This window comes from Ceratotherium simum, chromosome 11, assembly GCF_057802395.1.
Source record: "Ceratotherium simum simum isolate JZ-2026a chromosome 11, ASM5780239v1, whole genome shotgun sequence".
Classification (NCBI taxonomy): Eukaryota; Metazoa; Chordata; class Mammalia; order Perissodactyla; family Rhinocerotidae; genus Ceratotherium; species Ceratotherium simum.
In genome coordinates, this window is record NC_141910.1 from 53,478,456 (window position 1) to 53,493,485 (window position 15,030).

The window sequence follows — 15,030 nt, forward strand, 5'->3', positions numbered from 1 at the left end:
TGCCAGTATTGTTTTTTTAGCTGACTGATAAGGAAGTGCCTTCCATTACAGAGAAGCTTTGTTCACTCTACCTAGCAGCCCCTTGACACTGCATCATGAAATCCCACTCTCAGTGGTAGAAAAGATGGAATCTGGGGACCCATGCTGTTGAGGCTGTAGGTTGGTGCTGGCAGCCCTGTTCCTGCTTCTGAGTCTCAGCACTCATCTCAACCTCGAAAAGAAAATCAGGAAGATGCTTTCAGCTCTTGGTCTCTTTCACTACCATAAACCTTTTTCTCCCCAGGCCACTCCCCTTCCAACCCTCCCTCCCCACATATCCACTTTATATTACCCATTGGTTCCTGCACTTTTCTACCTTTGTGCCTTGGCTCACATTATTCCCTCCTCCAAGAGTGTCCTTTTCCAACATCTCCACCTAAGACCTATTCATCCTTCAATGTCCCAGCTCAAATCCCACCTTCACCAAGGAGCTTCCCACATTCCTCCAGTAAAAATTATTCTCCCTCCCATGTGTTCCCAAGAGGGAAGGAAGGAAAAGAGGATAAACAAGTGTTTATTAAGCACTTGATCTATTTCAGATACTTTGCTTATGTTACTTAATCATGTGAGGTAGGTATTGCCCCATTTTACTTGTTGAAGAAAAATAAGATTCTGAGATGACAAGCAGTCTGAATAAGGTCACATAACTACTAAGTAGTGGTGCTGGGATTTGAACCTAGACAATCTGACTTCAGAATACAACTTCCCAACCTACCACATTCGGTCTCCTATTACATTTACTAGTGTAAATTCACTCTAGCACAGTGTTTTGCATATAGGAGCCTTTAGTTAAATGTGACATCAGATTTTCTTGCTTCCTTCTTGTGGTTTCTCCAGTGTCTGTGACAGGATTCTCACTGCTTTAATCATATAGGAATTGAGTGAATCGGAGCTGGAGCTAGCCAGGTAGAGAGCCTGAAAGAGTCAGATATGGCTGCCTCCTGAAGTGTGGGCTCCCTGGAAGTGGTTAAGCAAAGACTGCCAGCCTGACAGGGATCTTGGAGTTCTATCACCCTAGAAAGGATGTACTATATTCACAGAATTTTAGAATGTTAGAGCTGGATAGGGATTAAGAAATCTCCTAATCTGTTGTGGGTTTTTTTTTGTTTTGTTTTTATTTTTGTTTTGTTTTTGTTTTTTTTTGGTGAGGGAGATCAGCCCTGAGCTAACATCCGTGCTAATCCACCTCTTTTTGCTGAGGAAGACCGGCTCTGAGCTAACATCTATTGCCAATCCTCCTCCTTTTTTTCTTCCCCAAAGCCCCAGTAGATAGTTGTATGTCATAGTTGCACATCCTTCTAGTTGCTGTATGTGGGACGCGGCCTCAGCATGGCCAGACAAGCGGTGTGTCTGTGCGCGCCCGGATCCAAACCCGGGCCACCAGTAGCGGAGCACGTGCACTTAACCGCTAAGCGACGGGGCCGGCCCAATCTGTTGGTTTTTAAACACTTTTAGTTGTGAGCCCCTTTGTTTAGAAGTGGCTCTCTCTAGAAGTATATATATATATTTTTTACAGTTGAGGTAAAGAAGAACCTGTAGTGATACCTCCTCTTGCCCCAAACATCTCCTTATAAACCCTTAAAACTGAGGAGCCTAGTTTGAAAAACACATAATCTAACTCCCTCATTTCACAAATGAGGAACCTTAAGTTTAAGTCTAGTGATGACGAAGGCTGCATAGCCTGCTACTTATGAAACCAGTATCTAAACCTTCTGAGGTTCTATAATCCCTAGCTTTCTATGGAGGAGTCATCTTTATGCAGCATTTCTAAAGGCTATTGTGGACAAAGCACCGAACTAGTTGCTATGAGGACGACAAATATGAACAAGACCCAGGGCCACCCATTTAGAAGCTCACGATTGAGGCGAGTGAAGACCTCAAGATAAAAAATAACACATGCACGCACTTAACCTCTCTCTTATAGTCTCCAAACTGATCCCTGACACAGAAGGATGTCAGGACCTTGGCCAGCTCCCAGATGCGGGAACAGTGAGGGTCTATCCAGGTTGAGAGGCTCGGACGTAGGGGAGAGAAGGGGCAGGCAGAGGCAGAGGTCTGACCCAGGTGGAAGGAAGTATGGAAGGCAGGCCCCACACCAAGACCTGGCACAGTCCACTTGGAAAAGGAGTTGCTAACAGACCGAGCTGAGCCGCTCTGCATGGGTATTAGAAGCTCAGTGCACTCCCATTCCTGCTCTGGGTGCAGAGGAAAGCCTCTCAGACAGCCGGCAGGAAGGGGCGGGGCTTGCGGCGGAAGTCTTTGCCCGCTCAGGTCTCGAGGGAGGGGCTGAGCTCGTGCCAGGTGAGTAGCCGGCGTTCCGCAGTCACGGGCTCAAAGTGCCCTGCGCCACGAGCAGCCGCACTGCCTGTGGCCGTTCCAGGCTCAGGGAGTGATAGGCCCTATATCCCGTGTGGAGTTGGACTCAGGAAGGATGCAGGCTGTTCCAACTAAGAGTCTGAATCCTGGAACCGACCAGGCTCTGGGTGAAAGTCAGAGCAAACCTGTGCTCATGAGTGTCTCGGTCGGGACGGAGGACCCCAGGTGGCCCTGCTTCAGGGCTAGGGGTGGGGTGGCGAGTGCCTGCCACCGGGATTCCATAGCTGCCCACAGCCTTCCTCTCTTCCCGCATTGTGTAAGGCGACTCCTGTGACAGGAAGCTGTCCAGGAAGCATCCCTCCTGAGGCCTCTGCCACTTAAGGACATATTGGAAGGGAGGAGGGGAGGAGTGGGCACCAGGGAAAGTCAAGCGCCTCTTTAATTATGGGGAAGGGCAGTGGGGGTGACCCCTCTCCTCTTGGCTTGACAGGAAGCATGGCACTCTGGCGGGCATACCAGCGGGCCCTGACTGCTCACCCGTGGAAAGTACAGGTCCTGACAGCTGGTGAGTCTTCTGGGACCTGAGTGGGACCAGAGCAGGCTGATTTGGGAGGCAGAAGCTCACCCCACCGCACCTCATTTTTTGCTTCTATTCAGCCTCTTTGAAGGGTTGGCTGTCTCTCATTCCAAGCTGTCCCCAGTCTCTTTTGGAGGGTGGATCCCCAAGGCTGTTCTTAAGGAAAGGGGTATGCATAGTTGGCCTAGCTGTGAAGTAGGATCTGAAAGTCCTCAAAAAGGTGAGGAAGAGGCCGGCCCGTGGCTTAGCGGTTAAGTGGGCGCGCTCCGCTGCTGCCGGCCCGGGTTCGGATCCCCAGCGCACACCGACGCACCGCTTGTCTGGCCATGCTGAGGCAGCGTCCCACATACAGCAACTAGAAGGATGTGCAACTATGACGTACAACTATCTGCTGGGGCTTTGGGGAAAAAAAAGGAAGAGGATTGGCAATAGATGTTAGCTCAGAGCCAGTCTTCCTCAGCAAAAAGAGGAGGATTGGCATGGATGTTAGCTCAGGGCTGATCTTCCTCAGAAAAAAAAAAAAAAGCTGAGGAGTCATCCCTTAAGGAGAAAGGCATTGCCCCAGAAGGCCTTAATATAAAAAACTAACAATAACAAACATTCCGCTAACATTTTACAGTGTGCAAAACACTTTCAAACACATTATCTCACAGGGTCCCCACAGAGCTCTGCAAGCTAGGATTACTTATGTCCACATTAGATCACACCCCTAATAAGTGCTGGAATATGGACTCTTACCCAGTTTATTTTCCTTAGTATTTTTTTGTGAAATGTATCTTAACATACAAAAGAGCAGTTAAGACATGTACTGTTTGAATAGTATTAAAAGTGAATAATCTTGTATCAGTACCCAGCTTTGAGACCCCTGAGTGCCTCTCCCTAATTCATATATCCCAAGAGATAACCACTTTCCTGAGTTTTGTTTGTATCATTCTTTTGCTTTTCTTAATAGTTTTACTACCTGTGTATGTATCCCCAAATAATACAGTAATCAAGGATTTTTTTTACTGCAAATCCAGTGATTGAGTAGCAACCTCACAAAGGTAACCCAGTGACTTACCTGCATTTGTTACTATCTTCTTTTTGCAGATTAGCTAATATAAGAGGGGATGGTACAAAGATAAATAAGCTTTATAGGGGGAAGGATTAGAAGGCTTATGACTATCCAGGCAGTACAAGAGTGATCAGGTTAAGATGGGGTCTTCCCTATGTTTAGAGGAAGGGAACAGGATTTTAATGAAGACCATGGGCTTCTGAGAGGAATACTGTTGAAAGGGATGGGGGGCTACTGGAAGCCAGGTGACACAGGGATCCTGTTACTGGAATAGCTCCACATCAGTACTAGAAACTTCACTAGGTGACTGGGCAAGGGATGGCCTCCTTTGCTCCTCCCCGGGCCCATCTCTAGCCTCCTTGCCCGACCACCCCGTGTCCTGTCCTCAGAGTGTCCATCAGCCTGTGTGACTCACCTGGCTGCGTGTGTGGTGACTCATGCTGGACTGTGTGGCTGTGATGGGAACTGACACGCTGGGCCCTTTGCCCAGCCTCAAATTCCCTTAGGGCCCCTAACTGCCGGAAGGAAGGTTCCCCCTCGTGGCCATCAAGAATAGGGAGGGAAGGATAGTCCTTGTGTTTCCCTCCCAAGGGAACCGCAGCCGACAAGGGCAGGAACTAGAGCTCAAGGGGCCCAAGTGCAGCCTCAGTCTTCCTGAGGCTGTGCCGACATCTCAGCCCAGCCCTGAAGATGTCTCTAGGTAGCACTTTCCTCAGACTTTTCCAAACCTTTCAGACTTTTCCTTCCCTGCTGCTCAGTGTATTTGGATCAAACTACAAGTAAAGGGGAGAGATGGGTTTAGCTCACTGAGCTGTTTTTAGTCCCCAGCACAGCAGTTCCTAAGGTCGCGTGGGATAGCTCATCACACTGGAAAACAGAATAGAGATTTCAGACTTGGGGATGGAAGACAAGATTTGAATCTCAAAAAAAAAAAAGCACTTAGTAGCTGCGTGAACCAGGGTAAGTCAATAAATGTCTTTAAGCCTGAGCTTTCCTCATTTAGAACTCGAGTTTAGTTCTGTGACCTCACAGAGTCAGTGTAGGAATTATCTCTGTGAAAAGGCTTTAGAAATCAAAAAATCCTCAATAAACTTAAAAGGCTCTAGGGGTATGCCCTTTCTATGAGTGTTGCAACCCAGGCACAACAAGCTATTCTTTTTATAGTGGTGTTGGGTTAGGTTTGTTCCACTTGCCGTAAGTGTGAGCCTTGGTTCTCCAAAAAGCAGACCCTGAAGCTTCTGTGCAGGTACTTTGTAAGGGAGTAGGAAGTGATCCCATGGTGGGAAGAGGGAGAGCCGATATAAGGATGCCTTATCAAATTGGACACTGCTTAGGGCACCTGGCCACTCAATCCCTTAAAATTGACAGAGAAGCTCTTTGAAATGCTTCTTAGGACTATATGGGTGAATAGTCTTTTCTGGAGAAAAGGAGAAACTTTTACCCACCAGCTCACATCCCACATTGGTCAAAAGTTCGCCACATGGGATGTAACGCTTAAGCAATACCGGGTTGCACATGCATAGTTCCCAGAGAAAGCATCAGCAGCATAGACCCAGGTATGGCATAGGCCTAAGGCAAGGATCCATCAGGTGGAACTGCGGTATTGGCTGGAGTAAGAGATAAGTGGATCAAGAAGATCTGAAATGGTTCAAAAGAAGTGTCTGACCCACCCAGTTTTGGCCAAGCCAGAATCAAGATCACAGCAGCCTGGGGCCGGCCCTGTGGCTTGGTGGTTAAGTGCGCGCGCTGCGATGCTGGTGGCCCGGGTTCGGATCCCGGGTGCGCATCGAGGCACCACTTCTCCATTCATCCTGAGGCCGAGGCCCACATACAGCAACTAGAAGGATGTGCAGCTACGACATACAACTATCCACTGGGGCTTTGGGGGGAAAAAATAAAATAAATAAAATCTTTAAAAAAAAAAAAAAAAAAAAAAAAAAAAAAAAAAAAAGATCACAGCAGCCTGGGCAAAGGTCTGCTGCGTGTTCTGCAGAGTCTGAGTCAGCCTTATCCTCTTCTTTCTTGAGGGCCCTTCCGGTCTCCAGTGGGCCCAGGGCCCAGCTCCATCCATCTTAGGCTACCCTGGTCCTGCTGTGGGAGCAGTTGAATTTCTACAGACACTAGTTTCCCTGGAGTCTGAATTAAGCCAGGATGTGAGAGCTCACTAGGCATTAGAGACCATCCATTCCAGCCCCTGATACTACAGAGAAGAAAACTGAGGCAAGAGGGGGGAGTGACATGCACTGAGATCTCACATGGTCAGTAGTGTAGCTGGCCTTAGAACCTGGGGCACTCCCCAGTGTACTGCCCTCTGCTTGAGACGCCTGGGGCCTCAGAATGCTGAGTGTAGCCCCAGCAGGTCTGGGCTTAGATACGTGACAAGCTGCAGAATCCTCCAGTTTGTCTCATTTTCTAGCCGTAGGATGGGTTCAGGCCAGGAATGGAGAGAGCATTCAGACCAATCCCAGAGGATGCACTCTCCCCTCTCACTGCTGGACTTCAGCTCCCGCTAGGCTCTGGCAGACCAAGCCCCTACCCCAGGCCGCTATTTAATTATTGGAGACTTTGGGGGCGGAATGAGTCGACAGCACTGCTGGCTCCATGCCAGTACCTATACCTGCCGACCCAGGCCTCCTACACTCAAGGACACACTTCCTGCTCCTCATTCCAACTTCCTGCCCCTCTGCCTTCTCATCTTCCATTAACACTTTATTTTCATGCATTTAAGACTCCAAACACAAAAGCCAGAAGAGGAACAAAATAGGGGAAGTAGGGAATTTATCCCCACCTGTGCTTAAGAAGAGGGTATGAACTTAGGGCTTTTCCACTAGTGGGCAGGGGGTGGTCCCAAATAGATCTGTGCTCAGAGGTAGGCTCTCCTCCACCCCCCTACTCTGCTGATCTGGTGGCGAGTGATGGCAAGAACTGGCACCTACCCAGGAGTATGATGTCACACCCACGCCAGCGTCTGCCAGCTGGGCTCTGCGCCCAGCCTGGCATTGGGGCATCACTACCCGGCAGCCCCTCGCCCTGCCCCATCGGGGCTCAGGCATTATGACTCTGCAGGCCTCAAGCCCCAACCCCCTGGAAACAAGTCCCAGGAAGGGGGAGCCAGAGCACTGGAAGATCCAGACCAACCAAATAAGTCCAGAAGGACTCCCAGAGCCTGGGGTGGTCTGCTTGGGCTCTGGTGTTGGGAAGGTGGAATGAGGAATCTGAACGTCAGCCCTTCCTGCTCAGACAATCACTTGGACTGGAAATGAGGGCTTTGCTCTATGCTCCGACCAAAGCCATAGACTACCCTGGAGTTGCTGCTGGCCCGGGAGGCCTGATGATCTGTAGGTGGAGGAGGAACCTCTGGGCACTGTTCTGGCTGAAATGGGCAGAACTGGCAGGGGCTACAGAGCTATACACCACCTACTCACTCCTGTGGCTGCCCTTTTGCTTGGGAGTCCCTCAGGCTTGATGGGCACAGTTTGGGGGCCTGGAATCCATCCTTCTCAAAAGCTGCAGGCTTCCAGGACTATGGGGCTAGAAGTCAGGGACTTTAGTTTTCGTTCCTCGTCTGCCCTTAGCTTGTTGTGTGACTGTTGGCAAGCCATGAAGAGTGAAAACACACACTTCTCTTTATGACTGTTTCTTTCCCAGGAATATTGCTGCTTGCCCTCCCCACAAGGTGACAAGGAACAGAAGTGGTCACATTCTGGGGAGTAAAAGAGAGAGGAAGAGCATTAGTTCATGAAGTGTCTTTGATATGTGGGCCTTTGGGGCCTTGTTTGGGCAGGAACCCCCTGCCAGTAGCAGCTACAGGAGCCTCATGGTGCCCACTGGCCCCAGAGCCCAAGTCTCAACCTGTGCTTGGAATTCCCTGGCCGCCTGTTCCTCCCTGAGAGAAGGCCTGGGTTCAGGTCCCAACTCCACTTCTTACCAAGTCACCTCATCTCTCAGAGACATTAAATGGAGGTGTGACTCCTACCTCCCAGACCTTGTGTGAGGATTAAATGTGTGAGAGCCCTTTGTAAACTGTAAACATCTTGCAAAAGTAGAATGTCAAACTGTTAGTCCCTTCAATTAAGAAGTGACTGCCTTTTATTCTACCCTGCCGGGCCTTCTCAGGGTCACTCTGCCCTTTATGCATGGCCACAGCAGCTCCTCCCTCCCCAAGAGTGCAGTTGGTGACCCCAAGTTGTCAGAGGGGGATAGGGAGTTAAGTGCTGACTGCATGAGTGGGGAGCGAGCCTTCAGTTCCACTGGTCCTCACGCCTTGAGCCTGACCTATGGTCCTCAGGCTAGACTTCCCAGAGCAGTCCTGTTGTTTGGAGCAATACATTTGACATATTTCCTTGGTATATTTTCAGAGTGCCTGCCTGGGGCTCTGTTAGGTGTGGCAGGGGATAAGAGAACAGAGATGTCTAAGAGTATGTCCTTGCCCTCTAGGAGGTCATGTCTAGCCCTGTTCTGGGAAGAGCCTCCGCCACTGTGGGAGAAGAAGCAGGGCTGCCTTGATGGGTGTGCTGGGGGTCCCAGAACTGCTCCATGGCTGGGAGTGCCAGCAGCTGAGGCCAGCAGACTGGGTCACCTCTGGGTGCCCCAGCTTCAGCCCCAGTCCTAGCTGTCAGCCTTACCCAGCTGCCTCTGATGAGACTGCTCAGGGCAGGGCTGTGCAGAGGGTGTGGGGGAAGAGCAGTGAGTGTGCAGCCAGCACGGACGTCAGAGCCAGCTCCGGGCCAAGGAATGGGGTTGAAGGATGTGTTTGCCCAGTGCTAATTGAGGGCACAGGGAAAGTGGTGGCTACAGGGCTGGAGGGGGGCTCTCATTACTCAGTGGGATGGACAGGAGAGCTGGAGATCATATGGTCACTCCCAAGTGGCCCAGTTAGTGTGTGTTTGCTAGAAACCATCACGCCACCATAACTGACAGAGGCTCTGTAAATAGCGGTGATTTCTGTCTTGGTTTATGGGTGTGGGTTTCTGACTAGTGCTGCTTGGAGCTGGGTGTCTGTGCAAGTGAGGGGAGGGGAAGTGGGTGCAAAGGCCTGAGGGAGAAATGGCTACAATACCTATTGCCAGCTCAATCTGAGATTGTGAATGGGGAAGTCTGGGTTTACCTGATTGTGCTAAGAAGTGACCAGGACTCTTCCTTGTGGGGACTCTTACCAGCTCAACCAGTCATCTTCCTGCTGGGACCATTTGAGCACTCGTGTTTTAGAAAAAGAGTTATTCTTTCTGTTCTCCACAAATAGAACTCCCCAAAACCAAGGTGAAGGACATGGCCAGAGTCTTACCTTGGGCTGAGGGAAAAAAACCCAGGGTTCCTTACCATTCTACACATGATCTATTCATCGTGTGGTGTCCTGGAAAGAACACTGTCTAGGAAATCAAGCCACCTGGTTCTTGCCTTGGCCCTGCCACTTACTGGTTATGTGAGGTCCTGGACCTTCATTTCCATACCTCTAAAATAAGAGGTTTGGATGGAATGATCTGGAAGGCATTTCTAATTCTGATAGTCTGTGGTTCTTAGCCCCTGGCACCTTAGAGTCTTTTTCCTCTATCTGCGGTTTCTCACTCTGACTTCCCTTTATTGCTCAATGCAGAGTTCTTAGTCCCTGGCCTGCTCAAGGCTGCTCATCCCAGTTTCTAACAGGACGCATAGGAGGTATCACCATCCTTGGAGGGAGGTGACACCATCCTTAAGGCAACAGGAGGGGAATAGCCATTTGCCCCAGAATTAAGCCCTTGGGCTCAGGGTGCCAGAGCCTCATTCGGGGACTTACCTCCCCTCCTTGGAATGGCAGCCTGTCCCCAGGAGGTGTCCTGACTATACCCATGTACCCTGCACAGGGTCCCTGATGGGTCTAGGTGACATTATCTCACAGCAGCTGGTGGAGAGGCGAGGTCTGCGGGAACACCAGACTGGCCGGACTCTGACCATGGTCTCTCTGGGCTGTGGCTTTGTGGTAAGTTCTGCCCACAGTAGGGCTGCTGGTGGATTGGACAGTGGTCTTAGTTCCATGTTATCCTTTAGTTTCCCTTGGCCTCTCTCACATCTGAGCCAACCTCAAGTGTCTGCTTCCCCTGGGATTTGGTTTCTAATACTCGAGGAGGAACTTTGTGATGTAAAAGCCAAGTGCTCCTTTTGCCACCTCCCTGCTCCCCTCTCTGGGGTTTACTTTCAGGGCCCTGTAGTAGGAGGCTGGTACAGGCTTTTGGACCGGCTCATCCCGGGCACCACCAAAGTGGATGCACTAAAGAAGATGCTGTTGGATCAGGTGAGCAGAAGGAAAAGGGAGTTGAGAAGGGTGAACTGTGCTGGGGGTGGGTCGAGGGTTAGGTACTCACAGCGCTTTCATTTCTCTTCCCTAGGGGGGCTTTGCCCCGTGTTTTCTAGGCTGTTTCCTCCCACTGGTAGGAACACTCAATGGATTGTCAGCCCAGGACAATTGGGCCAAACTCCAGCGGGTGAGCTGGGCAGATGTGGGGAAGATCTCTGGCTTGCAGACTGGCAGGCCCAGGGGAATGAGGCAGGCTTCCGGGGAATGAGAAAGGTGAAGCGCAGCTGGATCTCAGGCTCTGGAGGAGAGGAGCTGAGGCGGGTGTGGTGCAGGAGTGTGTTCTTTGAACAGAAGTCTGTGTGTGATATTCAGACTGGGAGGTGGGAGCTGCTTGGAAATGGAAGTGTTAACTTGTTCCTTCTCTGTCTCCTCAGGATTACCCTGACACCCTCATCACCAACTACTATGTAAGAGCTGACACCTCAACTGCCTGTTTTCCTGCTTCCTTGAGTCCAGAAGTGCCCAGGGATTGGGGTCCTCCTGACAGAGAAGTCCCTGAGACATCCCTCAGTTGTTCCCTCATTCCCAGTGTGGGAACATCCTCAGGGAAGCGCTCACCCAGTTGTTCAATTTGTTCTTGTCTGCAGAAGTTGGAATAAGACTAGACCAGGCAGTGAGTCTGGGGGTCAGGTGATGGAGTCAGCCCCCCAACATTTACATTCTCTCTCTTGTAGCTCTGGCCTGCTGTGCAGTTAGCCAACTTCTACCTGGTCCCCCTTCATTACAGGTATGACAGATCCCTACCCCACCCTTCAAGGAAGATCTGCATTATGAACAGTTGTAGATGAAGTGATATTCATTTCAACCTTGAACTTCTTTAGACCCCGTAGAACCGTGTGTCCTGATCAGAGCTCCTCAGACTCTAGCATTTTATTCAGAACTTCTTACCCATTACAGAACCTGTCACAGAGTGTCTGCCCACTGACCTTCATCTTCCTAGGGAGGATCCTGCTCCACAACCCTGGTCTCCATCCCACCTGAGCTCTCTACCTTTGCTGTAGGGACAGCGCCTGGGGTGCTATGGCCTAGGTTAGACAGAAAGATAGACCAAAGAGCCAAGTAGGAACCTCGTCAGGTTACTCCACTGCAAAGTATTATTTTACCCTAATAATAAAACTAATTGCTGAAACCACAATAAAAATATAGTGGAATTCAAGATGAGTAGTTAAAATTATTGGAGGTGAGGAGGGCTTTGAGAACAGGGAAAAATATGAAACTCTTCAGAGGGGATGTGGTCAAAATTTACATGAATAGCATAGCTATAAGGAATCTAGATTTATGAACCAAAAATCTTAAACATTAGGGTCCTTGCAACTTTTTTGAAACTAAAGCAAGAAAACTAAAGCAAGGAAAATTTAAAATAAAGAGAAGGAGGTGCTACTTTGCATGGCAGATAGTACATTTTTGGAAGATGATATCTCCTCAGCTGGTACAAGACAGACAGATACGTGTATTTAGAAGGAGCCCGGACAGGGGTATGGATAACGGCCATGTGGCAAGGTGGCTACTGAGGGTATTTAACTTTGAGGCTCTTGTCCAGGAGACCGCTCTGGGACAGCACCAGAACCTGAGCTGGTTGTCCTCTGGTCTGAGCCATACGTCCTTCTATAGGGGGCTGAAGGAGGGAGACCTAAATCTCGGCATTCTCGGAGATAATCCCTCCTTTTCCATTGCACTTTCCCATCTCTTCCCCCTTGCTTGCTCTTCATTCTTCCTCTTCTCCACGATGCCATTCCTGTTCCTTAGGTTGGCTGTTGTCCAGTGTGTTGCTGTTATCTGGAACTCCTACCTGTCCTGGAAGGCACACCGGCTCTAAGTCTGCCTCTCTCCATTGTTTCCGCCTTGCAGTGACGCAGCTTGACTCGAGAATGGTCAGACAACCTCCTCAAAGAGGGCACATCATTTTCACAGGGTTAATTTGCTAGTCAGAACTTAATGGGGTTAGCGCTATTAAGTGGCCCATTTCACTCTAAAATGTAAACTGACTCCTTTTGAAATCACTAAAACCTTTATAATAGTCTTATACCCACCACATCCATAAATATTTGTTGAACCATATGATCTTGTCAAGTTTAGTTTACACCCATATCCTGACAAATGCCACTCATCCCCACTCTTCATAGACACATCTGTTTCTCTAACCCTTCCCATCCCTAGTGTAGCTCCAGTTCTTTGGGGACCCTCTCAAATTCTTTATATGGTACCACTGTAAATATGTCATTAAATATGTAACCTGGAACCTGCAGAGGCAATGAGTAAGACTAACAGAAAACTACTGGGGAGTCAAAATTTCTAGAGCTAGAAAGAAGCCTAGAGACTACCAAACTTAATATTCTTTTACAGATGAGGACATTGAGGTCCATAGAAATGAGGTGCCTATCCACACCACAAGTTACTGGCAGATTAGAAACTTGAACCTATGTGCTATAGAGTGAATGTTTGAATACCCCCCAAATTCATATAGTGAAAACTTAATGAGCAAGGTGATGGTATTAGGAGGTGGGCCTTTGGGAGGTGATTAATACCCTTGTAAAAGAGGCTATGTGTGGACACAGCAAGTAGGTGCCATCTATGAACCAGAAGGCAGGTCCTCACCAGACACTGAAACTACCTGTACCATGATCTTGGACTTCCCAGCCTCCAGAACTGTAAGAAATAAATGTCTGTTGTTTATAAGTCTCCCAGTTTATGGTGTTAGAGCATCTCGAATGGACTGAGACACCAGGTTTCCTTACGTCCTACCCAGTGATCTTAACCTGGAGGTCAAAGATACAGTAATGCTGCTGCTGTGATTCCCAGGAGAAAAATTAACTTGGCTAAACTACCACTTTGGGACAAACTGAGAAGCAGATGATCCAGCCTTTTGTGGTCTGAAAGCACCCTGGGGCCTCTTTTTATGGTGCCTCAGTCAGACAGCCCTAGAATTGAAATCCTGGCGCTGGAATAAGATCAAGAATCCTGGCAGACTCAGGCTGCCTCAGCTGCGTCTTGGGGGGTACCATGTGGTAGATGAGTGCCAGCTGTGTGCTCCTGATTGTCTCAGTTTACAGAACTGATAGCTGGGACAAGGGACTGGGTCTGAGCAGCACAGCGTTCTCGCAGTGCCTCTGGCCCCTTCTAGAGGCAGAGGACACCTTCACCGTCAGCACCACGGACAGCCCCGCGGGTCAGCCTCCCTTTCTTGTACCAGAGAAGACTGGAGATCCAGACTAGTCTAGTCTGGGGACCGGCTCCTAGTCACTGCTGGCTGTTATAAGCGGGTGAAGGACTCTTGTGGCTCCCAGAGCAATCTTTACGCTCCAGCCAGCTTCTCGCCCTCTTGAGTCCGGTGTTGCTTCCAGCCCTAGCCCCACAGACGGGAAGTCTCGTGTCCCGTGGCGTGCCCCTTGGGGTCTTGCAACTGGCTGGACTGGAAGCTGCGGCCGTCATTGCTCTACAATCAGTGCATGTTCCTCGCTGACGTCAGTCTGAGCTGTCCTGGCGCTATATAAGGCTGGCGGCGGTCCCGGGACAGACCCCGTGTTCCCCAAGGCGCCTTCAGCCCGCCCCGAGGGACGAGACTGGAGCTCCGTCCTGCACCATGCAGACGCTCTCCGGTAACCTGTGAGTGGCTGGGAGCGTCCGCCCGGGCTCCCTTAGCACCGGGACCCTGCGCTCAGCTCACCCACGGCGACCCGCCAAGAGGGAGGGAGGGAAGAAAGGGTGGCACAGGACTGGGCAGCGGCTGGGGCTGGAGGGAATGTGGTGGGCACCGGGAGGCAGCCGCAGGGGCCCGGCGGGGGCGCTGGACATACGCCGGAAGGAGAGTGGCGCCACCTGCGACTGCCCCAGGCGCAGCTCACCCTGCGCTGCTCCTGTGTGTCCAGGGCCGGTGGCACCATGAGGCGGGAGGGACGCGCGGCGCTGCTGGCGGTGCTGCTGCTCCTGGCACAGCTGCGCTCGGGGAGCAGCCAGTGGAACCCGGAGGCGGCGGAGGCCGGGGTCCAGGACCCGAGTCTGCGCTGGAGCCCCGGGGGGCGGAACCAGGGCGGCGGAGTCCGCGCGCTCATCTTGCTGTTGGCGGAGCGCCTCCCGCGCCGCGCGGGACCTCGGCGATGGGGATCCGTGACCGCGGACGAGCGGCCGCGACGGGACGACCCTCCGCTGTCCATTGACCTCACTTTCCACCTGCTGCGGACCCTGCTGGAGTTGGCGCGCACGCAGAGCCAGCGAGAGCGCGCCGAGCAGAATCGCATTATATTCGACTCGGTGGGCAAGTGATCCGCGGGACCCCGAAAACTTCGACCTCCATTGCCCACCCCCGGGCCGGGACGTGCGTGACCGGAACTGACTCAGTCCCGCTGCACTAGAACCGCCCAGGGATACCCTCAGCACTCTCCGCGTTACTAGTTTTTAATAAAAGTGCTGAAGAGCCTTTGCCTCTGTTTTGAGGGCGCGGGGAACCCCGGCAGGGTGGGAACCTGTGGGAAAGTGGGGCCTCCCAGGCCGGCTGGAGGGAACCAGGTGCTGCAGGAGGGCTCCGCGAAACGGCTTTCAGCCAGGGTCCTGTGGTCCCCATTGTCTTCAAGTCCCCCAGGAACTCAAGTCCTGGTGCCGCTGCACCATCCCGACCCTTTTCCCTTGGCACTGGGCTTGCGAATCCGTGCCTGATATCAAGGAGGTGGCCACCTGGGGTTCATTCCACTTCCGCCCCCCCAAATAGTCCCAGATCCG

At 51.1% G+C, this 15,030-nt stretch overlaps 2 protein-coding genes across 5 annotated transcripts; both read left to right on the forward strand.

Moving 5' to 3' along the window:
• The first annotated feature begins 2,307 nt into the window (after positions 1-2,307).
• MPV17 (mitochondrial inner membrane protein MPV17) lies at positions 2,308-13,001 on the forward strand. 4 transcript variants are annotated; one of them, XM_087437000.1, is made up of 8 exons: positions 2,308-2,340; positions 2,846-2,920; positions 9,827-9,942; positions 10,162-10,254; positions 10,349-10,444; positions 10,692-10,724; positions 10,992-11,044; positions 12,064-13,001. In XM_087437000.1, exons 2-8 carry the CDS (start codon positions 2,851-2,853, stop codon positions 12,131-12,133), a joined length of 531 nt encoding a protein of 176 aa, XP_087293126.1. In that variant the 5' UTR covers positions 2,308-2,340; positions 2,846-2,850; the 3' UTR covers positions 12,134-13,001. The 4 variants fall into 4 exon arrangements, with proteins under 4 accessions (XP_087293126.1, XP_087293128.1, XP_087293127.1 ...); XM_087437002.1 differs by lacking the exon at positions 12,064-13,001 and adding an exon at positions 11,215-12,057; XM_087437001.1 differs by lacking the exon at positions 10,992-11,044.
• Positions 13,002-14,130: 1,129 nt separating this feature from the next.
• Positions 14,131-14,577, forward strand: UCN (urocortin). The gene has a single exon (XM_087436425.1). The coding sequence runs from the start codon at positions 14,197-14,199 to the stop codon at positions 14,575-14,577; it is 381 nt and encodes a 126-aa protein (XP_087292551.1). The 5' UTR covers positions 14,131-14,196.
• The last annotated feature ends 453 nt before the right edge of the window (positions 14,578-15,030 follow it).